This window comes from Heptranchias perlo, chromosome 14 (genome assembly GCF_035084215.1).
Source record: "Heptranchias perlo isolate sHepPer1 chromosome 14, sHepPer1.hap1, whole genome shotgun sequence".
NCBI lineage: Eukaryota > Metazoa > Chordata > Chondrichthyes > Hexanchiformes > Hexanchidae > Heptranchias > Heptranchias perlo.
Window position 1 is genome coordinate 27338117 of NC_090338.1, and position 22532 is coordinate 27360648.

Consider the following 22532-nt stretch of genomic DNA (forward strand, 5'->3'; position numbering starts at 1 on the left):
TCTTCTCTCGTGGGTCACACCTAACTTTTAATCATTTTCTTTTTACTGATATATTTGTAAAATACCTTACTGTTTCTTTTGATGTTTTTTGAATTTTTTCCCACGTACTCCTTAACTTTCCTTATTCCACTCAACTTCTTTTCTTATTTTCTCATATTCTTTTAATTTTTTATTCTTCTTATGATCCTCATAGGCCCTCTTCTTCAATTTGAATTGTTTTTTAACCAATTTATTTATCCTTGGCATCCTAAAACTACTAGTAGTTTCCTTATTTTTAATGGAATATACTTATTCTGTACCTATGCAACCTCTTTTTTAAAAAATATCCTACTGTTGCTCTTCAGTCCTATGTACCGATTTCCCCTTCCACCTTACCTTGGCTAGCTTGCTCATCTTTCTAAAATCTGCCCATAATCCAATTTGGAGTTCTCGTTTTTTACTGATTGTTTCCCTTTCTAGTTGGATCTTAAACCTTATCATATTGTGATCACTACTCCCCAGGTGCTCACTCACATTTAGCTTGTCCGCCTGATCTATTTCATCACACATAACCAGGCCTAGTAATGTCTCTGTCCTTGTAGGCATGTTAACATCCTGTATGAGGAACGAGTCCTATACACATTTAGGAATTCCATTCCCTTTTCTCCATTTTCTCTCTTCTGTCCCAATCGATAAATAGATAATTAAAATGTTGTTACTCCTACTCATCTGTATAATCTGACTGCAGATTTCCTCTTCGATTTCCTTTGCACAAATTGGAGATCTGTAATGCACCCCTGCAAATGTAACAACCCCTTTTTTATCTTTGAGCACCAAGAATATTGACTCTGTTTGTACCCATTCCTTGTCTACATCAACCCCCTTTAGAGCATGTATTCCCTCTTTATTCTTATCTTTTCTATCCCTCCTAAATGTATTATGCCCTGACAAGTTTATTTTCCATTCTTGTCCCGTTTGCAGCCACATTTCAAATAATGCCATTTTCTACATCTTCCTGTAAAATAATGGCTTCCAGTTCCCCCAGTTTATTTCCCACACTGTATGCATTACAATACATGCTTTTTAAGCTTTTGTTGTATTTTTTAACACTGTTCATTTTCTCATACTTTTTTTTGCCTAACCTATCTCCTACCTTCACTTCAGTCTTTTGCTTGTTTAGATCTAGTCCATTGGATTTTATTTTCCATTCCATGTCTCTCTCTGCTAAATTGTTTTCTTCCTGAATATTATTGTCATCTATTTCTTCCTTCTCCATTAGCTGATCCTGATTATCTTTATTATCCCAGCCACCCACCCTCCTTCCACCCCGTTTGTTGTTTCTCTTCAGGTCTCCCTGCACCATACGCAATGTCACAGCGAGAGAATGTCCAAAACTTGCAGAACTTTGTCAGTGGCACTCATGATCCAAGCGTTTCTGTAAACCTGTCAAAATCCATATTATTCTCTGTTTCTTTCTCCACAGATGCTGCCGGAGTTGCCGAGTATTTCCAGCATTTTCTGTTTTTATTCCATATTAAACACCTTTCACACCATTCGATGCCATTGTCCTTTCTGAACCCACTCCTAAATTCGAATGCAATTACATGTTGATACCTGCTATTAAAGAGTATCTTAATATTAATAGAAACTTCACAAGTCCTTTGTGTGACTTTAGTCCCTTTTTTTAAAATAACACTTTTAATCCCAGGTTTATTCCTGAATCTCCACGCTGGCTGCTGTTAAAGGGAAGGAATCAGGAGGCTGAAGCAATACTCCGACTCATTGCAAAGAAAAATGGTGTCACTCCACCAGCAGAGCTCTTCACTGACCTTGAGGTATGACAGACAATACTACTATTGATTTCTGTGTGGTCATTTAGCCCTTTAGCACATACTTGCTCTTTTTCCTTGAAAATTTTTCTCATCCCCTTTCTCTCATGAAGTCTTGACTCTCTACTATGGTTCGACGGGTGTCAGTCACCTCCCTTGTCCAAGTGACTATTATTTCTCATGTATGAACCAAGATCATGAATGCTAACAGACTTTATGACCATCAAGGATCTCATGGCCAAGCCCAATCCAGTCTTCAAACAAAAGCAAACACACGTGCCCTTTCCAGCAGGATTCACCGCATAGCAATTAGGCATGAGAATCCTGGCTGATTTGTTTTTGCTTCCCTGGGATTTTTAGGACAACTGTAGTGCCACCAACTGCACAAACAATAAATCAGACATGGTTTATATGGCTCAGTACCAGTCAGAAGCTCAGCTGAGAGTCAAATAGGACGGCAAGTTTGCAAATAGTCTGGTTCAGCCTCAGACAGTGGCTAGGGAGTGGAATCGGTATTGTAGCCGAGGTGAACTTGACGGCAATGTACAAATGAGGCCAGCGGACCAATATCCCGTGGTCCTGCCGCCAGGCTCTTTAGTCACGTGCAGAGGTTACTGCAACTGGATTACGCTCAAATTCAGGCACAATCCTATTTCTAGACCACAGACTCTAGTCACCCAGATAATTGTTCTCGATATGACAGCCTGCTTCGAAACAGTTTCAGCTTATTTTTTGATCTGATGAAAGGTCATCGACATGAAACAATGGGCTGGAAATTGCTCCGAGCAGCAAACCAGCAGTGGTCACCGCTGATTAGATTTAAATTCTCCCACTAAGTTACCAGGTTCATTTTGGCCGCAACTTCCTTGAATTGCAAGTTCAAATAACATCACCATTCTTCCCTGGGGCTGTATGAGTGTTGAAAGGGTCGCTAAGGCCCCTCAACCAATTAGCTTGAAGCAAGCCACGCTGGGGGAACCAGGATGTGCAGTTCATAGACAAACAGCGAGGAACAAAAACCCAGATATGCCCGATAAGGTATTGTAAAATGACAGAGAGAAAGTGAAATAAAGAGAGGATGAGATTAAAAGACTGAGATGAAAGAGACAGAAGGGAAAAGTTATAAATATATATTTTTAAAATTTAAAACGATGCGTTTTTGAAATGTCCAAAAACTATTAAAATCAGGAGTAATGAGACGCCACAATTTTAAAAGTTAATTTATAGTTGTTTGTTTGTCAGTAAATGCTGGCAGACTAATCAACTGTGGGGGATGTCTCAGCCAAGCCTGACCCTGTTCTCACCTGATGACGTGATGTGGAGATGCCGGTGATGGACTGGGGTTGACAAATGTCAGGGATCTTACAACACCAGGTTATAGTCCAACAGTTGGACTATAACCTGGTGTTGTAAGATTCCTTTCACCTGATGACAATGCACATGCACCTTCCAGTGAGCATTGGACAGTGATCAGGAGGGGGAGTCCCAACCGATTTTGCTGCCCTTTCTCCCAGGGGTGGGGAAACCACTTCTTGTCCCCACTAATGTCCTGACTGTGATCAGCTAACTGACCACAGAGAGGGGAATTGAACCTGAGACCTTCCATATTTGCATGGCTCAGACTTGCATCCAGTGGTGCATTTATCCTCTAAGCAATTACGGTAGCTACTTAATTTAAAAAAAAAAGACGAGCAAATTTAGCCTTGTACTTATCTCAACCTCTTTAGCTCATTTAGATCATATTGATAAGGGAAAGGTGTGTGGACTTTTTCAGCCAGTTTGATGCCTAGAACGTTCCACAACAAACAAGATTGCTGCAAAATTAGCTGCCAGTGCAACTCAGCAGATTCAATACCTTCCTTGGCACTTACATTTACCATGTGTTGCCTCCCCCATTTTTATAAAAACTATGGGGCCGGATTTTCCTGTGAAAATAATGGTGAGTCCAACAGGGCTCGCCGTTATTTCTGTGCAAATGGTAGAGCAACTTCCAGTGACCGCACATGTACAGTTAAACACGGAAATCTGGAATTTGCTGTACCAGATGCGACCGTCCTCCGTAAGCTGTGTAGGAACGGCATTTTGTCGACTTGCTCTCCATCCAAATTAATGGAATGGTGTGAAGTTCCTGCACTGACCTGATAGACATGAACTAATCTCGCCAAAAAAAGGTACATCAAGTCATTTTAAATCTAAGCACACTGTTAACAACCCGGTGAGTCTTAATGGCTGCCAAACAACCTCTCTGGCACTGAAAATTAATTTTTACAAATGTGGAGTCTCATTCCTTCAGATTTTAATTGTTGGACACTTAAATTTTTTTAAACATTTTTTTACTTTTTCATTCTGTCTCTTTTATCTCTGTTTCTTAATTCAGTATTTCTTACCCTGTCTTTATTTTGCTTTCCGTAACTGATTTGACATTGAATTCATTGTCCTAACTTACACTTTCTGGTTCAGTCTCTGTGTGGCTTATTAACATGCTTCAATCTGTTTGGTTAAGTGGATACACAGTTGCTTGCCCCGTCCACACAGGTCCTAGATGCCTGGGAAAGGGCGCCACCTTAGGTTGAGAGCACCATGAGACAAACTTGCTGTGCAAAAGCCCTTGAAAAGCCTAGGGGCTAGTGCAAATCTAACAAACAGCAGGTGTCGTGCGTTCGCTGCTCACAGGAAAATCCAGTCCAATATTTAAAAAAATGCCACATGCTATTGTCATTGTGTCACTGATCACACCATTGCACCCTTGTCTCTATACAGTTATGGGTAAGCATCTTAGAAAGGAGATTACTATGACAACAGAGCACTTTAAACGAATGTAAATAGTGTCCAAACCATTCCTACTTTTTTCATGATGTGGAGATGCCGGTGATGGACTGGGATTGACAAATGTAAGGAATCTTACAACACCAGGTTATAGTCCAACAGTTTTATTTGAAAATCACAAGCTTTCAGAGATTATCTCCTTCGTCAGGTGAGTGAGTGAGTGAAAGGTTCTCAAATCGCGTATCTTATATTAGGCTGGAACACCATCACACCAATCAAAGGTGTCGTTGGTGTTCAATCAGGTTAGCCACGTAAAACAGTAGGTCCCAGTATACTGAATACACAATGGGTCAAATTACACAGACAAAGAGAGAAAGAGACCCGAAAGGCAGAGAGAGAGAGAGAATGTCCAGTTGTACTAAAAACAGATAACTTTTTTTTCCTGCTGGTGGGGTTACGTGTAGCGTGACATGAACCCAAGATCCCGGTTGAGGCCGTCCTCATGGGTGCGGAAGTTGGCTATCAATTTCTGCTCGACGATTTTGCGTTGTCGTGTGTCTCAAAGGCCGCCTTGGAGAACGCTTACCCGAAGATCGGTGGCTGAATGTCCTTGACTGCTAAAGTATTCCCTGACTGGGAGGGAACCCTCCTGTCTGGCGATTGTTGCGCGGTGTCCATTCATCTGTTGTCGCAGTGTCTGCATGGTATCGCCAATGTACCATGCTCCGGGGCATCCTTTCCTGCAACGTATGAGGTAGACAACGTTGGCCGAGTCACAGGAGTATGAACCACGTACCTGGTGGGTGGTGCCCTCTCGTGTGATGGTGGTATCTGTGTCGATGATCTGGCACGTCTTGCAGAGGTTGCCATGGCAGGGTTGTGTGGTGTCATGGACGCTGTTCTCCTGAAGGCTGGGTAATTTGCTGCGAACGATGGTCTGTTTGAGGTTGGGTGGCTGTTTGAAGGCGAGTAGTGGAGGCATGGGGATGGCCTTAGCGAGGTGTTCGTCGTCATCGATGACACGTTGAAGGCTGCGGAGAACATGGCGTAGTTTCTCCGCTCCGGGGAAGTACTGGACGACGAAGGGTACTCTGTTGGTTGCGTCCCGTGTTTGTCTTCTGAGGAGGTCTATGCAATTCTTCGCTGTGGCCCGTCGGAACTGCCGATCGACAAGTCGAGCGTCATATCCCGTTCTTACGAGGGCGTCTTTCAGCGTCTGTAGGTGTCCATCGCGTTTTTCCCCGTCTGAGCAGATCCTGTGTATTCGCAAGGCCTGTCCAAAGGGGATGGCCTCTTTGACGTGGTTAGGGTGGAAGCTGGAAAAGTGGAGCATCGTGTGGTTGTCCGTGGGCTTGCGGTAGAGTGAGGTGCTGAGGTGCCCGTCTTTGATGGAGATTTGTGTGTCCAAGAAAGAAACCGATTCTGAGGAGTAGTCCATGGTGAGTTTGATGGTGGGATCGAACTTGTTGATGTTATCGTGTAGTCTCTTCAGTGATTCTTCACCGTGGGTCCATAGGAAGAAAATGTCGTCAATGTATCTGGTGTATAGCGTTGGTTGGAGGTCCTGTGCAGTGAAGAAGTCGTGCTCAAACTTGTGCATGAAAATGTTGGTGTATTGGGGTGCGAATTTGGTCCCCATGGCTGTTCCGTGTGTTTGGGTAAAGAACTGTTTGTCGAAGGTGAAGACATTGTGATCCAGGATGAAGTGGATGAGTTGTAGGATGGCGTCTGGAGATTGGCTGTTGTTGGTGTTGAATACAGAGGCTGTTGCAGCGATGCCGTCATCGTGGGGGATACTGGTGTAGAGTGCCGAGACGTCCATCGTGGTGAGAAGTGTTCCTGGTTCAACTGGTCCGTGGGTGCTGAGTTTTTGTAGGAAGTCTGTAGTGTCGCGACAGAAGCTGGGGGTTCCCTGTACGATGGGTTTCAGGATGCCCTCGACGTATCCAGAGAGGTTCTCACACAGGGTTCCGTTGCCTGATACGATAGGACGTCTGGGTGTGTTGGCTTTGAGTATCTTTGGGAGGCAGTAGAAGTCTCCCACGCGGGGAGTACGTGGGATGAGAGCACGTAGGATGCTTTGAAGGTCTGGATCGAAGGTCTTGATCAGTTTCTTGAGCTGGTGGGTGTGTTCTTTGGTCGGATCTGGTCAGGACGCAACCAACAGAGTACCCTTCGTCGTCCAGTACTTCCCCAGAGCGGAGAAACTATGCCATGTTCTCCGCAGCCTTCAACGTGTCATCGATGACGACGAACACCTCGCTAAGGCCATCCCCATGCCTCCACTACTCGCCTTCAAACAGCCACCCAACCTCAAACAGACCATCATTCGCAGCAAATTACCCAGCTTTCAGGAGAACAGCGTCCACGACACCACACAACCCTGCCACGGCAACCTCTGCAAGACGTGCCAGATCATCGACACAGATACCACCATCACACGAGAGGACACCACCCACCAGGTACGTGGTTCATACTCCTGTGACTCGGCCAACGTTGTCTACCTCATACGTTGCAGGAAAGGATGCCCCGGAGCATGGTACATTGGCGAGACCATGCAGACACTGCGACAACGGATGAACGGACACCGCGCAACAATCGCCAGACAGGAGGGTTCCCTCCCAGTCGGGGAACACTTTAGCAGTCAAGGACATTCAGCCACCGATCTTCGGGTAAGCATTCTCCAAGGCGGCCTTCGAGACACACGACAACGCAAAATCGTCGAGCAGAAATTGATAGCCAAGTTCCGCACCCATGAGGACGGCCTCAACCAGGATCTTGGGTTCATGTCACGCTACATGTAACCCCACCAGCAGGAAAAAAATGTCAACTGTTTTTATTACAACTGGACATTCTCTCTCTCTCTCTGCCTTTCGGGTCTCTTTGTCTGTGTAATTTGACCCATTGTGTATTCAGTATACTGGGACCTACTGTTTTACGTGGCTAACCTGTCTGAACACCAACGACACCTTTGATTGGTGTGATGGTGTCCCAGCCTCATATCAGATATGCAATTTGAGAACCTCTCATTCACTCACTCACCTGACGAAGGAGATAGTCTCCGAAAGCTTGTGATTTTCAAATAAAACTGTTGGACTATAACCTGGTGTTGTAAGATTCCTTATATTTTTTTCATGCCAGTAAAGATGAACTTATCGTGCTCAAACTACACAAAATGTTAATACGTTCTTGCCCACCACGCTCCACATACTCAGCTCTGACAGAGACTGAAGGAAGAGCTATAATATATAACTTTATTACAATTTGTATCTAAAAAATTATATTATGCACCCCCAACCCACAAAAGCATTTTACCTCTCCAAGCACAGACTCAGAGTGAGGTGGTGTGAAAAACAATTCTCTTTGAGGACTGAGCCAGTATCATGAACTGTGACATGGCACAGCATCAATAAGATGGGGGTTTTATTCCGTTTATACTGAGACCCACTTTTCATATCTACAGGTGATGTGGAGTAAACACAATAGGTGACAAGGGGAGGGGAAAGAAAGAAGCTGCAAATGTGACAGTTTATACTCCACTGTTTTCAAAAAGCTGCTGAATTCTAAGCACTTGAATCCAGGACTGGTTCTGAGGGCAGAATTTGTCGAGTTTACATTGTTAATCAAAGTTCAGATTTTGGATCTGTCCAGAGTTTATTTGAATTTGAATGTGAATTGAGAGATTATCCAGCTCATTGTATATTCCTCATGGAAAACTATGGGATTTAATAAGTGTTGAAATTAAGTTTCCAATAAACAGGGATTGTTGGTATTTTGGGGAAGAGAAAAAAAACTCCTCAGATTCGGAAGAGTGGAGTTGTCATTTTTCCTACTGTGAGGCATGATAACATTATGCACAAGTGGCTAAACATTTTCTAAGACATCTTTGAAATGTGAATGGTACATTCCTATGAACTTCTATCCAAATAATTCACAGAACTGATGACGTCCCTTTGAAATAAGTTTTTGGATCAGCCATGCCCAGTATGAACTAATAGACAATAATACCAATAATCTGCAATAATACTGAATCCTATCTGTTTTCCTTCCAGCTCGAAGACATAAAGGCTAAAAATTTGAACTCTCTTGCAATTACTCATCTGGTAAAAACCCGTAACATCCAATCCGTCACTATCATAAACATTCTGGTGTGGTAAGTGTTAGAGCAGAGAAAAACCCTCAAACATGTTTAGCAAATAAATCTGAGATTCCTATCTATTGTTTTATGGTCTCCGTTAGAGTTATACTGCGCAGCTGGTTTGCAGTATCTGTCTATTTTTCGACAGATCAGATCTGATTAGCCGTGAATTTGCTGCAAAGGCGTTAACGACGATCGTCCTAAGTAAGACCGTTGATTGCCTTGATCCTCCAGCACCAATCCATATCCAAATACGCTGCAAAACTCATAATCATACACTACAGTGATGATAGTGGCAATCTAAGGAGCTTTGAAGCAATGCTACCGCTCAGAAGCAGGCCAGCTGTATACACAGGTTAGTTTTATTTGGAGACAGTGGCGCAACCGCTCAATGCTGTCTTATTGGTATTTATAAAATAGAGGAGAAAGTAAAAGAGGAAAGGATGGAAGGATCGATGTGTATATACGCCTTTCATGACCTCAGGACGTCCCAAAGCGCTTTACAGCCAATGAAGTGCTTTTGAAGTGTAGTCACTGTTGTAAGGTAGGAAACGTGGCAGCCAAATTGCGAACATCAAGGTCCCACAAACAGTAATGAAGTAAATGATGAGATCATCTGTTTTAAGTGTTAGTTGAGGGATAAATGTTGGCCAGGACATCGGAAGAACTCCCTGCTCTGCATCGAAATTGTGCGGTGAGATTGTTTAGGTCCACCTGAGAGCGCAAATGGTTTAATATCTCATCCGAAAGACAGTACAGCACTCCCTTAGTACTGCACTGAAGTGCCAGCCTAGATTACTTGTTCAAGTCTCTGGAGTGGGGCTTGAACCCACAGCCCTCTGACTCAGAGCGCGAGGATGCTACCACTAAGCCAAGGCTGATACCAAAAGAGTTAAACAATTCGTGCAGGTTTTGCATTTTCATATTGTAAATATCTTTTACTTGAGTTGATTAGCATAAATAGTGCTAGTCTTTTCTTATTTTATAATTAAATCTTATTGCTTATTCTCACAGAAGATATTTTAATTTAATTCGAATCCATTCACAATTGGGACACCGCTAAAGGACATCAGTCTGCTAAAACATGGGCTCCTCATTAGATGCAAGTACCTTTAAAATCTGATATTGATTGTAAAAGTTAAGAACGTAAGAAATAGGAGCAAGAGTAGGCCATATGGCCTCTCAAGCCTGCTCCGCTGTTCAATAAGATCGTGGCTGATCTTCTACCTCAAGTCCACTTTTCCGCTCTATCCCCATATCCCTTGATTGCCTTAGTGTCTAAAAATCTATCAATCTCAGTCTTGAATATACTCAACGACTGAGCATCCACAGCCCTCTTGGGGAGAGAATTCCAAAGATTCACAACCCTCTGAGTGAAGAAATTTTTCCTCACCTCAGTCCTAAATGGCTGACCCCTTATCTTGAAACTATGACCCCTAGTTCTAGACTCTCCAGCCAGGGGAAACAGCCTCTCAGCATCTACCATGTCAAGCCCTCTAAGAATTTTATATGTTTCAATGAGATCACCTCTCATTCTTCTAAACTCCAGAGAGTATAGGCCCATTCTACTCAATCCCTCCTCATGGGACAACCCTCTCATCCCAGGAAGCAATCCAGTGAACCTTTGTTGCACCGCCTCTAAGGCAGTTATATCCTTCGGTAAGGAGACCAAAACTGTACACAGTACTCCAGGTGTGGTCTCACCAAGGCCCTACATAATTGCAGTAAGACATCTTTACTCCTGTACTCAAATCCTCTTGTGATAAAGGCCAACATACCATTTGTCTGCCTAATTGCTTGCTGCACCTTCATGTTAGCTTTCAGTGACTCATGTACAAGGACACCCAGGTCCCTTTGAACATCAACATTTCCCAATCTCTCACCATTTAAAAAATACTCTGCATTTCTGTTTTTCCTACCAAAGTGGATAACTTCACATTTTTCCACATTATATTCCATCTGCCATGTTCTTACCCACTCAGTAAGCCTGTCTATATCCCCTTGAAGCCTCTTTGCATCCTCCTCACAACTCACATTCCCACCTAGTTTTGTGTCATCAGCAAACTTGGAAATATTACATTTGGTCCCCTCATCCAAATCATTGATATAGATTGTGAATAGCTGAGGCCCAAGCACCGATCCCTGCGGTACCCCACTAGTCACAGTCTGCCAACCTGAAAAAGACCCGTTTATTCCTACTCTCTGTTTTCCGTCTGTTAACCAATTCTCAATCCATGCCAGTATATTACCCCAATTCCATGTGCTCTAACATTGTTCACCAACCTCCTGTGTGGGACCTTATCGAAAGTCTTCTGAAAATCCAAATACACCACATCCACTAGTTCCCCCTTATCTATTCTACTAGTTACATCCTCAAAGAACTCCAATAAGTTTGTCAAACATGATTTCCCTTTCATAAATCCATGTTGACTCTGCCAAATCCTATTATTATTTTCTAAATGTCCTGTTATCACATCCTTTATAATAGATTCTAGCATTTTCCTTACTACCGATGTTAGGCTAACAGGTCTGCAGTTCTCTGTTTTCTCTCTCCCTCCTTTCTTAAATAGTGGGGTTACATTTGCTACCCTCCATTCTGGAACCGTTCCAGAATCTATAGAATTTTGGAAGATGACAACCAATGCATCCACTATCTCCATAGCCACCTCTTTCAAAACCCTGGGATGTAGATCAGCCTAATAGATGTTCTTCCTTTCTGAACTCCAGCAACAACAATCAGTCACATTACACCCAACTGTTGGGCAGACTTGCCTTCAAACTGCCAAAATTCACCCAGCTGAGACAAATACATTCGAGTGATGGACAGTTATAGTACTTAAACCCAGAATCTTGGGAACCAAGTACTCATGGTTTCAGTCAGGAGGACTGTGCCACATTGGCACAGTCCTCCCGACTTACTCCTCTGATTATTACCACAATAAAGTTGTATATTGCCACATATCAGGTACTGCAACCAGCTAGCAAGGACTGCTGAGAGGCACATAAATGTCAACTGACCCCACATTGCACCAACATCAGTGTTTTGGATCCACGTTTGCACTGTTTGAGATGATGCAAAGACCTGGAATTTTCTCAATGTAATTTACCTATTGCACCTTTTTAAAAAAAAAGTTGCATCCACCGACGACCTGTAGAGGGAAATACACAGAAGTATCTTGGGCAAGTTCATTTGCATTGCCATTGGTACAAGCATTGATGTAAAACTAGTGTAAAAAAGGTATTAAGCAGCTGATCCACTATGAAAATTCGATACACTATTCAGCCTGCACCCCTCAGCAGCGCTCTGGGAGACAAACAGGTAAGTCACAAATGCTGCGTTCTCTTTCATTTCTTTCTCAAATTACTTCAAAGCATATCTCAAAAATATCTTGATTATATTTTGGCAGCGTTATGACCAGTCAAATGCCATCTGTACCCAGAGGGCAGCAGAACAGAGCTACAGCAGGAGAAGGACCCAGAACTCCTCTGATGAAGACCTTGTTACCTCCTCAAAAAATTCAATCAAGTTAGTCAGGCATGACCTTCCCTTAACAAATCCATGCTCACTGTCCTTGATTGATCCGTGCCTTTCTAAAAGACGATTAATACAGTCCCTCAGAATTGTTTCCAATAATTTGCCCACCACCGAGGTTAGGCTGACTGATCTGTAATTACTTGGTCTATCCCTTTCTCTCTTTTTAAACAACGGTACAACATTTGTAGCCCTCCAATCCTCCGGCACCACGCCAGTAGCGAGGGAGGATTAGAAAATGATGATCAGAGCCTCTTCTATTCCCTCCCTTGCTTCTCTTAACAGCCTGGGATACATTTCATTCAGGCCTGGCAATTTATCTACTTTCAAAAATGCTAAACCCCTTAATCCTATAATCCAATTAAATAAAAAGGGATTTAACTTATCCAGTCCCGTTGAAGCAGTAGCCTTGGTCATAAGCATTTATTTAGGGCTGTGCTTCAGTTGCAGTGTTTTTAAGTGACCAGCTATTTAGGGACTGCGTAAGCTTTTTGTCAGCTTTTCCAAATTTTATAAGTTGGCATGCATGTCGCACTCTATCTTTGTTTTCAGTTTATTTTTTAATCCCATCCTCATTGATCCTTTCGTACCTCATGACATTATGTGACTGGAGAGGGAAAGTAGACTGATGACTTGCTTCATTGTGTTCCTTGATCCAGCCATTTGTGTTTACTGTAGCCAGTTTACCTTTAGAGTCATAGAGTTATACAGCACGGATAGAGGCCCTTCGGCCCATCGTGTCCGCGCCGGCCATCAAGCCCTGTCTACTCTAATCCCATATTCCAGCATTTGGTCCGTAGCCTTGTATGCTATGGCATTTGAAGATGGAGTCTCACTGTCTCTGAAAGTTAAATGGCGACATCAGCAGGGGAATTGGCTTCGGAGGGTTTCTGAGTCTAATGTGACTGATTGTTGTTGCTGGAGTACAGTATATTTTCGGTAGAAGTAGTTATTAATCCAAGGGGCTTCAGCCACCTTTCTATTTCTGCTCTCCGGGTGTTATTCATCTCCTTTGCACTGTTGGGCTCAGTAACTCCTTTATGCCAGTAACCCTGAATAAGGCTATTATCATTCACCTTTTAAACAACGCCATTTTTGGACCAGCCACGTAAATACTGTGGGTACAACAGCAGGTCTGAGGCTGGGTATTCTGCGGCAAGTGACTCACCTCCTGACACCCCAAAGCTTTTCCACCATCTACAAGGCACAAGTCAGGAGTGTGATGGAATACTCTCAACTTGCCTGGATGAGCGCAGCTCCAACAACACTCAAGAAGCTCGACACCATCCAGGACAAAGCAGCCTGCTTGATTGGCACCCCATCCACCACCTTAAACATTCACTCCCTCCACTACCGGTGCACTGTGGCTGCAGTGTGTACCATCTACAGGTTGCACTGCAGCAACTCGCCAAGGCTTCTTCGACAGCTCCTCCTAAACCCACAACATCTACCACCTAGAAGGACAAGGGCAGCAGGCACATGGGAACAACACCACCTGCACGTCCCCCTCCAAGTCACACACCATCCCGACTTGGAAATATATCGCCGTTCCTTCATCGTCGCTGGGTCAAAATCCTGGAACTCCCTTTCTAACAGCACCGTGGGAGAACCTTCACCACACGGACTGCAGCGGTTCAAGAAGGCAGCTCACCACCACCTTCTCAAGGGCAATTAGGGTTGGGCAATAAATTCTGGCCTTGCCAGCGACGCTCACATCCCATGAACGAATAAAAAAAAATTTGTGAAAAAGTGCTTGGCCATCCTTTTCTTATTTGGGAAGGCAGAGGAACTGTGTTTAGTGTTATGATGACAATGTAGAATTGAGACAATTTTGGAAAAAGTGGGGTGGAATTCTTTTTTTAAAGTTTCACAAGAAGATTTTATTATTTTGTTGCAGGATGATTCTAGCAATTGGATACTATGGTCTATCTTTGAACACACCCAATCTCCACGGTGATGAATATTTGAACTATTTCTTCTCTGGTGCCATCGAAATTCCGGCCAACATAGCAGCTTGGCTTTTTCTCCAGAAACTTACCCGCAAGTTCAGCATTTCAGGCACACTTTTTCTTGGTGGAGTTGTCCTTTTCTTCATCCAGCTCGTGCCTTCAAGTAAAATTTTACAGTGCATCTAGAATTATCATAATGTGTCTTTTGTTAACAAGCATTTTAAAGCAGCATTTCATGATAAATTGAAATATGCAAGTGGTGTAATACTGTAGAGGTTTTAGCATTCTGGCGCACGGTACCGCAAACTATGAAGACCCTCCCCCCTTACCCACCCATCACAACTTCACTGATCTTCGCCGTCTTGTAAGGATGAGGTGCTGGGACGAATTTTCAGTCCTTCCATCCAGTGGAAACTGGGTGGTAGCATCCAAAAATGGTGGGCTATGACCTGCCCACATCACTATGTCATGACAATGTTCACCGGAGCCTACCACTGGGCAGCCGGAGCAGCCTCCGCAGTCAGACAGTTTGTCTAATTCAAATGGACATTGTGGGCCTATGACATCAATAGGACCCCGAATGCCGTTCTTGGACTGAACTGGCTGGACCGTGCCCTGTGCACACTCTGACCAACTCGACTGAAGAGGATCCATGTGGAGCACCTGAAACTCACTTTCATATTGTTGCAACACGCTCTTAGAATATGTCACACATTGTATTGTGCATTAAATCTATCCTGTAAATACTTACTGGATCATCCACAACCTCCTCACCACCCGCCCCATCCCCTCCCCCCACCGTGCTTGTTGACTCACACCAGTAAGTAGATGCGGCATCTGTTTTCTTGGGAGAATTGAACCCGTACACAATGTGCTCTGGTTTCCACTGAGGTTCAGAGAGCCAATGCATAAGTGCAGGCACTGCCATGAGATGTATAATTTTACTGGTGGGAAGCCTTGCCTGTCAATAAATTCACACATGGTCATTAAAGTCCTGACCACCCAACTCACCACCACTTTCTCAAGGGCAATTAGGGATGGGCAATAAATGCTGGCCTCGCCAGTGACGCCCACATCCCATGAATGAATAAAAAAAAAACTTCGCCTCCTGGCCCTCACGATAGCAGACATTGTAAACGGTTCCTTCTCCCTATGCACTGTTCCCCCTTCTCCTTCAAAATCACCATTATTATCCCCTTCCTCAAAAAACTCACCATCAAGCTCTCTGCCCTTGCAACCACCACCCAATCTTCATTCATTCTTTCCTCATCAAATGCCTTGAATGCGTTGTGGCCTCCCAGATCTGAGCCCATCTCTCCTGCAACTCCATGTTGGAATCCGTCTAATCAGGTTTTCACCCCTGTTACAGCACCAAAACTGCCTTAACCAAAGTCACAAACCAACATTGACTGTGAATGTGATAATAGTGCATTATTCTTCCTCATCCTCCTCAACTTCTTTGCAACCTTTGATAGAGTCCACCACACCATGTCCTCCAACACCTCTCATATGTCGTCCAGCTCCATGGGACTACCCTCACTTTTCCGATCATAGCCCTAGCACCTCTACCATTGGCGTCACTTCCCACCCCAACTGCATCATCTTGGGAGTCCCCAAGGTTTTATCCTTGGCTCCCTCCTCCTCGTTGCAGCCCCATGTCGACATCATCCACAAACATGAGGTCAGCTTCCACATGTATGAGGATGACATCCAGTCTACTTCTGCATTACCGTTCTCAGCCCCTCCACTGCCTCTGTACTGTCAGACTGTTTATTCAACAACCAGTCTTGGATGAGCCTCAATTTCCTCCAGGTAAATATTAGGATGATCAAAGCTGTAATCTTCGGTCCTTGCCACAAACTCCATATTCTCGCTACCGACTCCATCCTCCTCCTTGGCCAATGTCTCAGGCTGAACCATACTGTTCACACCCTTGATTTGTTATTAGATCTCGAGCTGAACTTCTGACCACATATCTTCTCCTTCACAAAGACCGGTTATTTCCACCTCTGTGACATTGTCCATCTCTGCCCCTATCTCAACCCTTCTACCACTGAAACCCTCATTCATGCCCTTGTCACCTCCAGACTCGATTGCTTCACCGTTGTCCTGGCCAGTTTCCCATCCTCTCCCCTCCATAAACTTCAGATCATCCAAACTTTGCTGCCCGTATCCTATACCACACCAAGCCTCACTTGCCCATCACCCTTGACCTCGCTGACCTACATTGGCTCCCAGTCCTCGATACCTTAAAGTTAAAACTCTCATTCATGTGATTAAATCCTTTCATGGTCTCACTGTTCCCTAACTCTGTAACTTTCTCCAGCTCTAGAACCACCACCAACCCCCCCCCACCCCCCCCCCCCCCCCGCCAAAACTCTCTGTTCATCTGGCTACAGCCTCATATGCATCCCCGCACCCTTCACGCCATCATTGGCAGCTACGCCATCAGCCGCCTAGGCCCATGCTCTGGAATTCCTTCCCTGAGCCTCTTTGCCTCTCCACTTCCCTCTCATCCTCTAAGACCTTCCATAAAACTCACTTGTTTGACCAGTTTTTTTTCCTAATCTCTCCTTCTTCAGCTCAGTGTTTATTTTTTGGATATGCCTCTGTGAAGCAGCTTGGAATGTTTTATTTTTCTCTTTTAAAGGTGCAGTATAAATTTGAATTGTTGTAGTTATTGTTGTTGTTGGAAGGGAAAGTAAGCTGGCCAACATGGGTGAGGTGCCGTTATTCAATGTGCCTCACTTACACCAGCCGAGTACTTATAACACCAACATTAAGGGGCCTGTTTTCTGAATGCGAGTTTTCAGCGCAGAAACTCGTCCATCAGGAACACCTATCGGGAATTTGTGGATGCATGTTTTTCCATTTTAATGGACCAAAGATTATGGGGAGTGCCCACATGAATTCCCAATATGTACTCTTAGTTGGCTCCGTGCCAGAAGCATGTATTCAGAAAATCAGCCCGTGTGTCCAGTGTGTGACAGGATTATACAGACAGGTGCTTGCAAACCAGAGCACCTTCCATCAAGTTTACTTGTGCTTTTTCTAGATCTTTCAGTACTTACCACAGTGCTGGTAATGGTTGGAAAATGTGCGAACACATGTGCCTTCACCATGGTTTATGTCTACACTGCTGAACTCTACCCAACTGTGGTGAGAAACACAGGTGTAGGAGTGAGCTCGACCGCCTCCAGGCTGGGCAGCATCATCTCGCCTTACATTTCTTTTCTTGGTAAGTTAACGGTTAAACTTCTATATGTAGGTAGAAAATAAGGACATTTTTGGAGCTATCCTGATACAACCAGGCCCTTCCCAAATCGTAGGCGTACTCTTTCGGTAGTCAGTGCTGGCATTCTTTCATATGATCTTCAGGTTCAATTGAATGCACCTTTCTTTTATCCATCCCGAATTCTCACACAGACCTAGATTTCACCGAATCTGGAGTTCTGTGATTTTGTCCATGTCAGTCGTGGCTCAGTGATAGCGCTCTTGCTTCTGAGTTTGTAGGTTCAAGTCCCACTCCAGACACTTGAGCACAAAATCCAGGCTGACACTCCAGTGCAGGACTGAGGGAGTGCTGCACTGTCAGAGGTGTCGTCTTTAAGATAAGACAGTAAACTGAGTCTGCCCTCTTAGGTGGATGTAAACAATCCTAAGGCACTATTTTGAAGAGCAGGGGAGTTCTTCTGGTGTCCTGGCCAATATTTATCCCTGTGTGCAAATTGGCTGCTGCGTTTCCTACATTACAACAGCGACTACACTTCAAAAGTACATAATTGTCTGTAAAGTGCTTTGGGAAGTCCTGAGGCTGTGAAAGGCACTATGTAAATGCAAATTCTTTTTTTCTTTCGATGACGCTGCTGCCACAATTGCTGCAGTCGTACTATGGTGTACTGTGACACTGGCTCTATATTTTCTGAACTTGCACGTGGATAATTGTGTTTGTTTTATAGTGACCTGAGTGTTCTACTCATGTTCATGCAATAGACAACTTGGCCTGGATTTTCTTCAGCCCATCCGAAACATGACAGAGCAGGGATTCCACCTACCCACATGATCCCCATTAGCAATCGTTGTTGGGGAGAGGGGGCTGCAATTAGGTAGGCAGAGCAAGCTCAAGGTGGTAATCCTGCTGCTAAATGATTTCCTGCCGCTGGGAGTGACGGAAATCCACTGTAGTTGCAGCAATTAAAAGGCTACTGCAGCTTAAATAGTCAAAAAAGTTTTGGATGCAGAGTCAAAGCAGGAGCACAGTAAGAAGAGAATGACAGAAGGTGGTCCAACATTGGGGATGTCTGATATGGTCATGGTCCCAATATTCTGAAGTTTTGTAGAGGTAATGTCGGCAGAGATAGGGGCAAGGAGAGAAAGGCTATTTGGAATCCAAGAATGGAAGGCCCAGAAAAGAGTAGTGAAAGCATTAAGGAGAGAGGTAATGCAGGGAGTATGGAAGGAGGGGGCACAATCACTTCCTGAATGGCAATACAGTACAAGAAAAGTTTCATTGACCACACAAGGTTGGCCAAGGTAAGTGAATGCATGAGTACCCAAGCAGATACTGAAATAATGCTGGAAATGTGATGCTCCACACCATTCATGAACACACGGTGTAAATGGTGAGATGAATGAGACAATAACTATGTATAAGGTACCTCACCAACTCCACCCTCCCCACAGCCACATATCTCTTTCCCACGTTCCACTGTTCATTATCACACTTTCTGAGCCCAACAGCAGTGGCAATCAAGGAGAGTCAACATGGTTTTATGAAGGGGAAATCATGTCTGACAAATTTATTAGAGTTTTTTGAGGAAGTAACGGGCAGGGTGGATAAAGGGGAACCAATGGATGCAGTATATTTAGATTTCCAAAAGGCATTCGATACGGTGCCACATAAAAGATTACTGCACAAGATAAGAGCTCATGGTGTTGGGGGTAATATACTGGCATGGATAGAGGATTGGCTAACTAACAGAAAACAAAGAATCGGGATAAAAGGGTCATTTTCAAAATGACAATCTGTAACTAGTGCAGTGCCTCAGGGATCAGTGCTGGGGCCTCAACTATTTACAATATATATCAACGACTTGGATGAAGGAACAGAGGGCCTTGTGGCCAAATTTGCTGATGATATGAAGATAGGTGGAAAAGCAAGTTGCAATGAGGACACAAAGGGCCCGATATTAGGAGGGCGGCGAGTTGGCAGCGGGGGGTCGACTGGGCGCGTGGGTAACATGAAGGAATCTCTTGCGGAGGTCACAGATGAGCTGAGTGTTCATGGAGTGATAGCCCTTCCTGTTGATGAACATTCCTGGCTCGCGTGGAGGTGCTTGTATTGCTATATGGGTGCAATCGATTACACCCTGCACCCGTGGGAAGCCAGCCACAGCATGGAATCCCACTGCCCTCACCATCTGGCTGAAGTCATCCATGGGGAAGTTGATATAGTGCGAGACCCTGCAGAACAAGCCGTCGTTGACCTGCCTTATGCACTTGTGTGCAGACGACTGAGAGACCCTGGTGATGTCCCCAGTGGCACCCTGCAAGGATCCGGAGGCGAAGAAGTTGAGGGCAGTGGTGACTTTGACAGCGACAGGTAAGAAGATGCTGCTCGGTCCATCCGGGAGCAGCTCGTCATTAAGGAGGCTGCAGATGTCCGCGACTACCTGGCGACTGACTCTGAACGTCTGTATGCACTGCTCCTCAGAGAGGTCCAGGAAGCTGAGCCTTGGTCTGTAGACCCTGTGGCGAGGGTAGTGCCCTCTGCGATGCATCTCTCTCTGCAGTTGCCTTCCCTCCTGCTGTGCAGGTGGATGTGTCACAGCACTGTGTTGTGGAGCTCCACGTGTCAGAGGTGCACGGCGTGGCCGTTGAGGCTGGTGATGCTGTTTGTCCTCCGAGGAGGTCATGACTGCAGCTACGGCGGCCCCCATCCGGAAGATGTACATCTGAGGGGATCCGCAAGGTAGGTAAATGTGTCTGGACACCGGGGTTGAGGTTCCAAGTTGGTGAATTTTATTGTTAGGAGGAGGGTGGTGGAGGCCAAACTTTGTCCAAAGTGACAGAGTGGCCTCCTGCAATGAGTGAGGGTCTCCCCCCCACCCCCGCTAACCTGTCAAATGGACCTTTGCAGCTCCCACAGGCTGATGGCTGCAACACGTCCATTTCAACTGGGAGTGTTTCCCCCAGAACGGGAAACAGTCTCAGTTTATTTCAAAATCCCACCCCTCCTAAAATATCAGGTCTGTAAACGACCTAAAGTACCTGGTTAATTACTTTAAGTGGCATCCCGCTGGCTTTAATTGCCAGCGGGCGTCCCACATGCGGGGGCTGCGTGCGCATGTGACCATGTCACTGGTGAACCCGGAAGTGGGCAGGTTGGAGCTGGGCTCCGGACCTGCCCCGGGAATCCCCGATTTTCGCAGCCCCCCCGCCACGAACGCACCCACTCGGGGGTGCGAAAATCGAGCCCAAAGTGTCTGCAAAGGAATATTGACAGGTTAAGCGATTGGGCAAAAATTTGGCAGATGGAATATAATGTGGGAAAATGTGAAGTCATCCACTTTGGGAGGAAAAATAAAAAAGCAAAATATTATTTGAATGGAGAAATACTACAAAATGCTGCAGTACAGAGGGATCTGGGTGTCCTCGTACATGAAACACAAAAAGTCAACATACAGGTGCAGCAGGTAATCCGGAAGGCAAACGGAATATTGGCCTTTCTTTCTAGGGAGCTGGAGTATAAAAGCAGGGAAGTCATGCTACAACTGTACAGGGTGCTGGTGAGACCACACCTGGAGTGCTGCGCACAGTTCTGGTGCCCTTATTTAAGGAAGGACATACTTGCATTGGAGGCAGTTCAGTGAAGGTTCACTGGGTTGATTCCGGGTATGGAAGGGTTGTCTTATGAGGAAAGATTGAACAGGTTGAGTCTATACTCATTGGAGTTTAGAAGAATGAGAGGAGATCTTATTGAAACATTCAAGTTTCTGAGGGGACTCAATAGGGTAGATGCTGAGAGGATGTTACCCCTCTTGGGGGAATCTAAAACTAGGGGGCATAGTCTCAGAATAAGGGGTCGCCTGTTTAAGACGGAAATGAGGAGGAATTTCTTCTCCCAGAAGGTCGTGAATCTTTGGAATTCTTTCCCCCAAAAAGCTGTGGAGGCTGAGTCATTGAATACATTCAAGGCTGAGCTAGACAAATTTTTGATCAGCAAGGGAGTCAAAGGATATGGGGAAAGGGCGGGAAAGTGGAGTTGAGGTAAAAATCATATAAGCCATGATCTTATTAAATGGCAGAGCAGGCTCGAGGGGCTGAATAGCCTACTCCTGCTCCTATCTCTTATGGTCTTATGGTCTCATGGCATTTGAATGAAAGCATTATCACAATAAACGTATGCAGAAACCTGGGTGAAATTTTTTTATTGACATCTTCATTAATGTTGTGATTGAGAAGAAGTGACCTAGCAATGATAGGAGTCCTTTCAATTAATCAGAATGTCTGAAGACTGAAACCACTCACCGTACTGCAGGTCAGCGATCTCATTATAAACCTGAACATGGCAGCTCTCTTCCAACTTCTCCATCTCTCACCGCCATCCCCAATGTGCCTGTCCAGGAGCTGTAGAGCATCTTCCTCGGGTCTACTGAAGGGCTTGTTTGTTGCCAATCCTCCGCTCCCTTTGTTGCACTGATTATGGATGACCTTTTCCTTTGCAACGAAAATAAAGATGTTGAAAGACCAGAGATTAATTTAGAATTTAATTTTATCCAGACGTCTGCAGACATTCCAGTGTGAAATATTATCAGGTGCAGGCTATGCAGCAACCTCTTCATTTGTCACTCAAATACCACCACCCTATTCAAGCCTGTTCTGCCATTCAATTAGGATTCTAGTAACTTCCCCACAACAGATGTTGGACTAATCGGCTTATGATTTCCTGGTTTTTCTGTCAAACCCTTCTTAAATAATGGGGTGATGTTGGCAATTTTTTCAATCCAAAGGAACAATTCATCATCAAGCAAGTTTAGGAAGGTCATGACTAAAGCATCTACCATTTCCTCACCTACTTTTAATACCCTGAAGAAGGAAGGAACTCTCAGGTAATTGGTTCATATTGGAAGTGTTTACCATGTAGAGACACTTCTGCTGTATATATGGGGTGATTCCACAATCTGGCGCCCCCACGATTTCCTGAGATGCACTCCCTTACTTGGATTGTTGGATCACGGAATCACCCCTATAATGTGTTACATAGCTTTGACACATTGAGGAATTGCGATGGTTTATATTGTGCATAGGATAACCCCCAACCTGCTGCGTACTACAAG

The 22532-nt window shown here is 44.6% G+C and overlaps 1 protein-coding gene across 2 annotated transcripts in view; it reads left to right on the forward strand.

Moving 5' to 3' along the window:
* LOC137332378 (organic cation/carnitine transporter 2-like) overlaps nucleotides 1-22532 on the forward strand; it is a 75677-nt gene that overhangs the window by 43575 nt on the left and 9570 nt on the right. Inside the window, exons 5-9 of one of the 2 annotated variants that reach the window (XM_067996157.1) lie at nucleotides 1688-1814; nucleotides 8627-8727; nucleotides 14142-14356; nucleotides 17249-17431; nucleotides 18153-18293. In XM_067996157.1, the coding sequence (XP_067852258.1) occupies nucleotides 1688-1814; nucleotides 8627-8727; nucleotides 14142-14356; nucleotides 17249-17431; nucleotides 18153-18160 (634 nt within the window). In that variant the 3' untranslated portion in view covers nucleotides 18161-18293. Of the gene's footprint in view, nucleotides 1-1687; nucleotides 1815-8626; nucleotides 8728-14141; nucleotides 14357-17248; nucleotides 17432-18152; nucleotides 18294-22532 lie in introns of those variants that run through there. The other variant, XM_067996156.1, reaches the window with a different exon arrangement.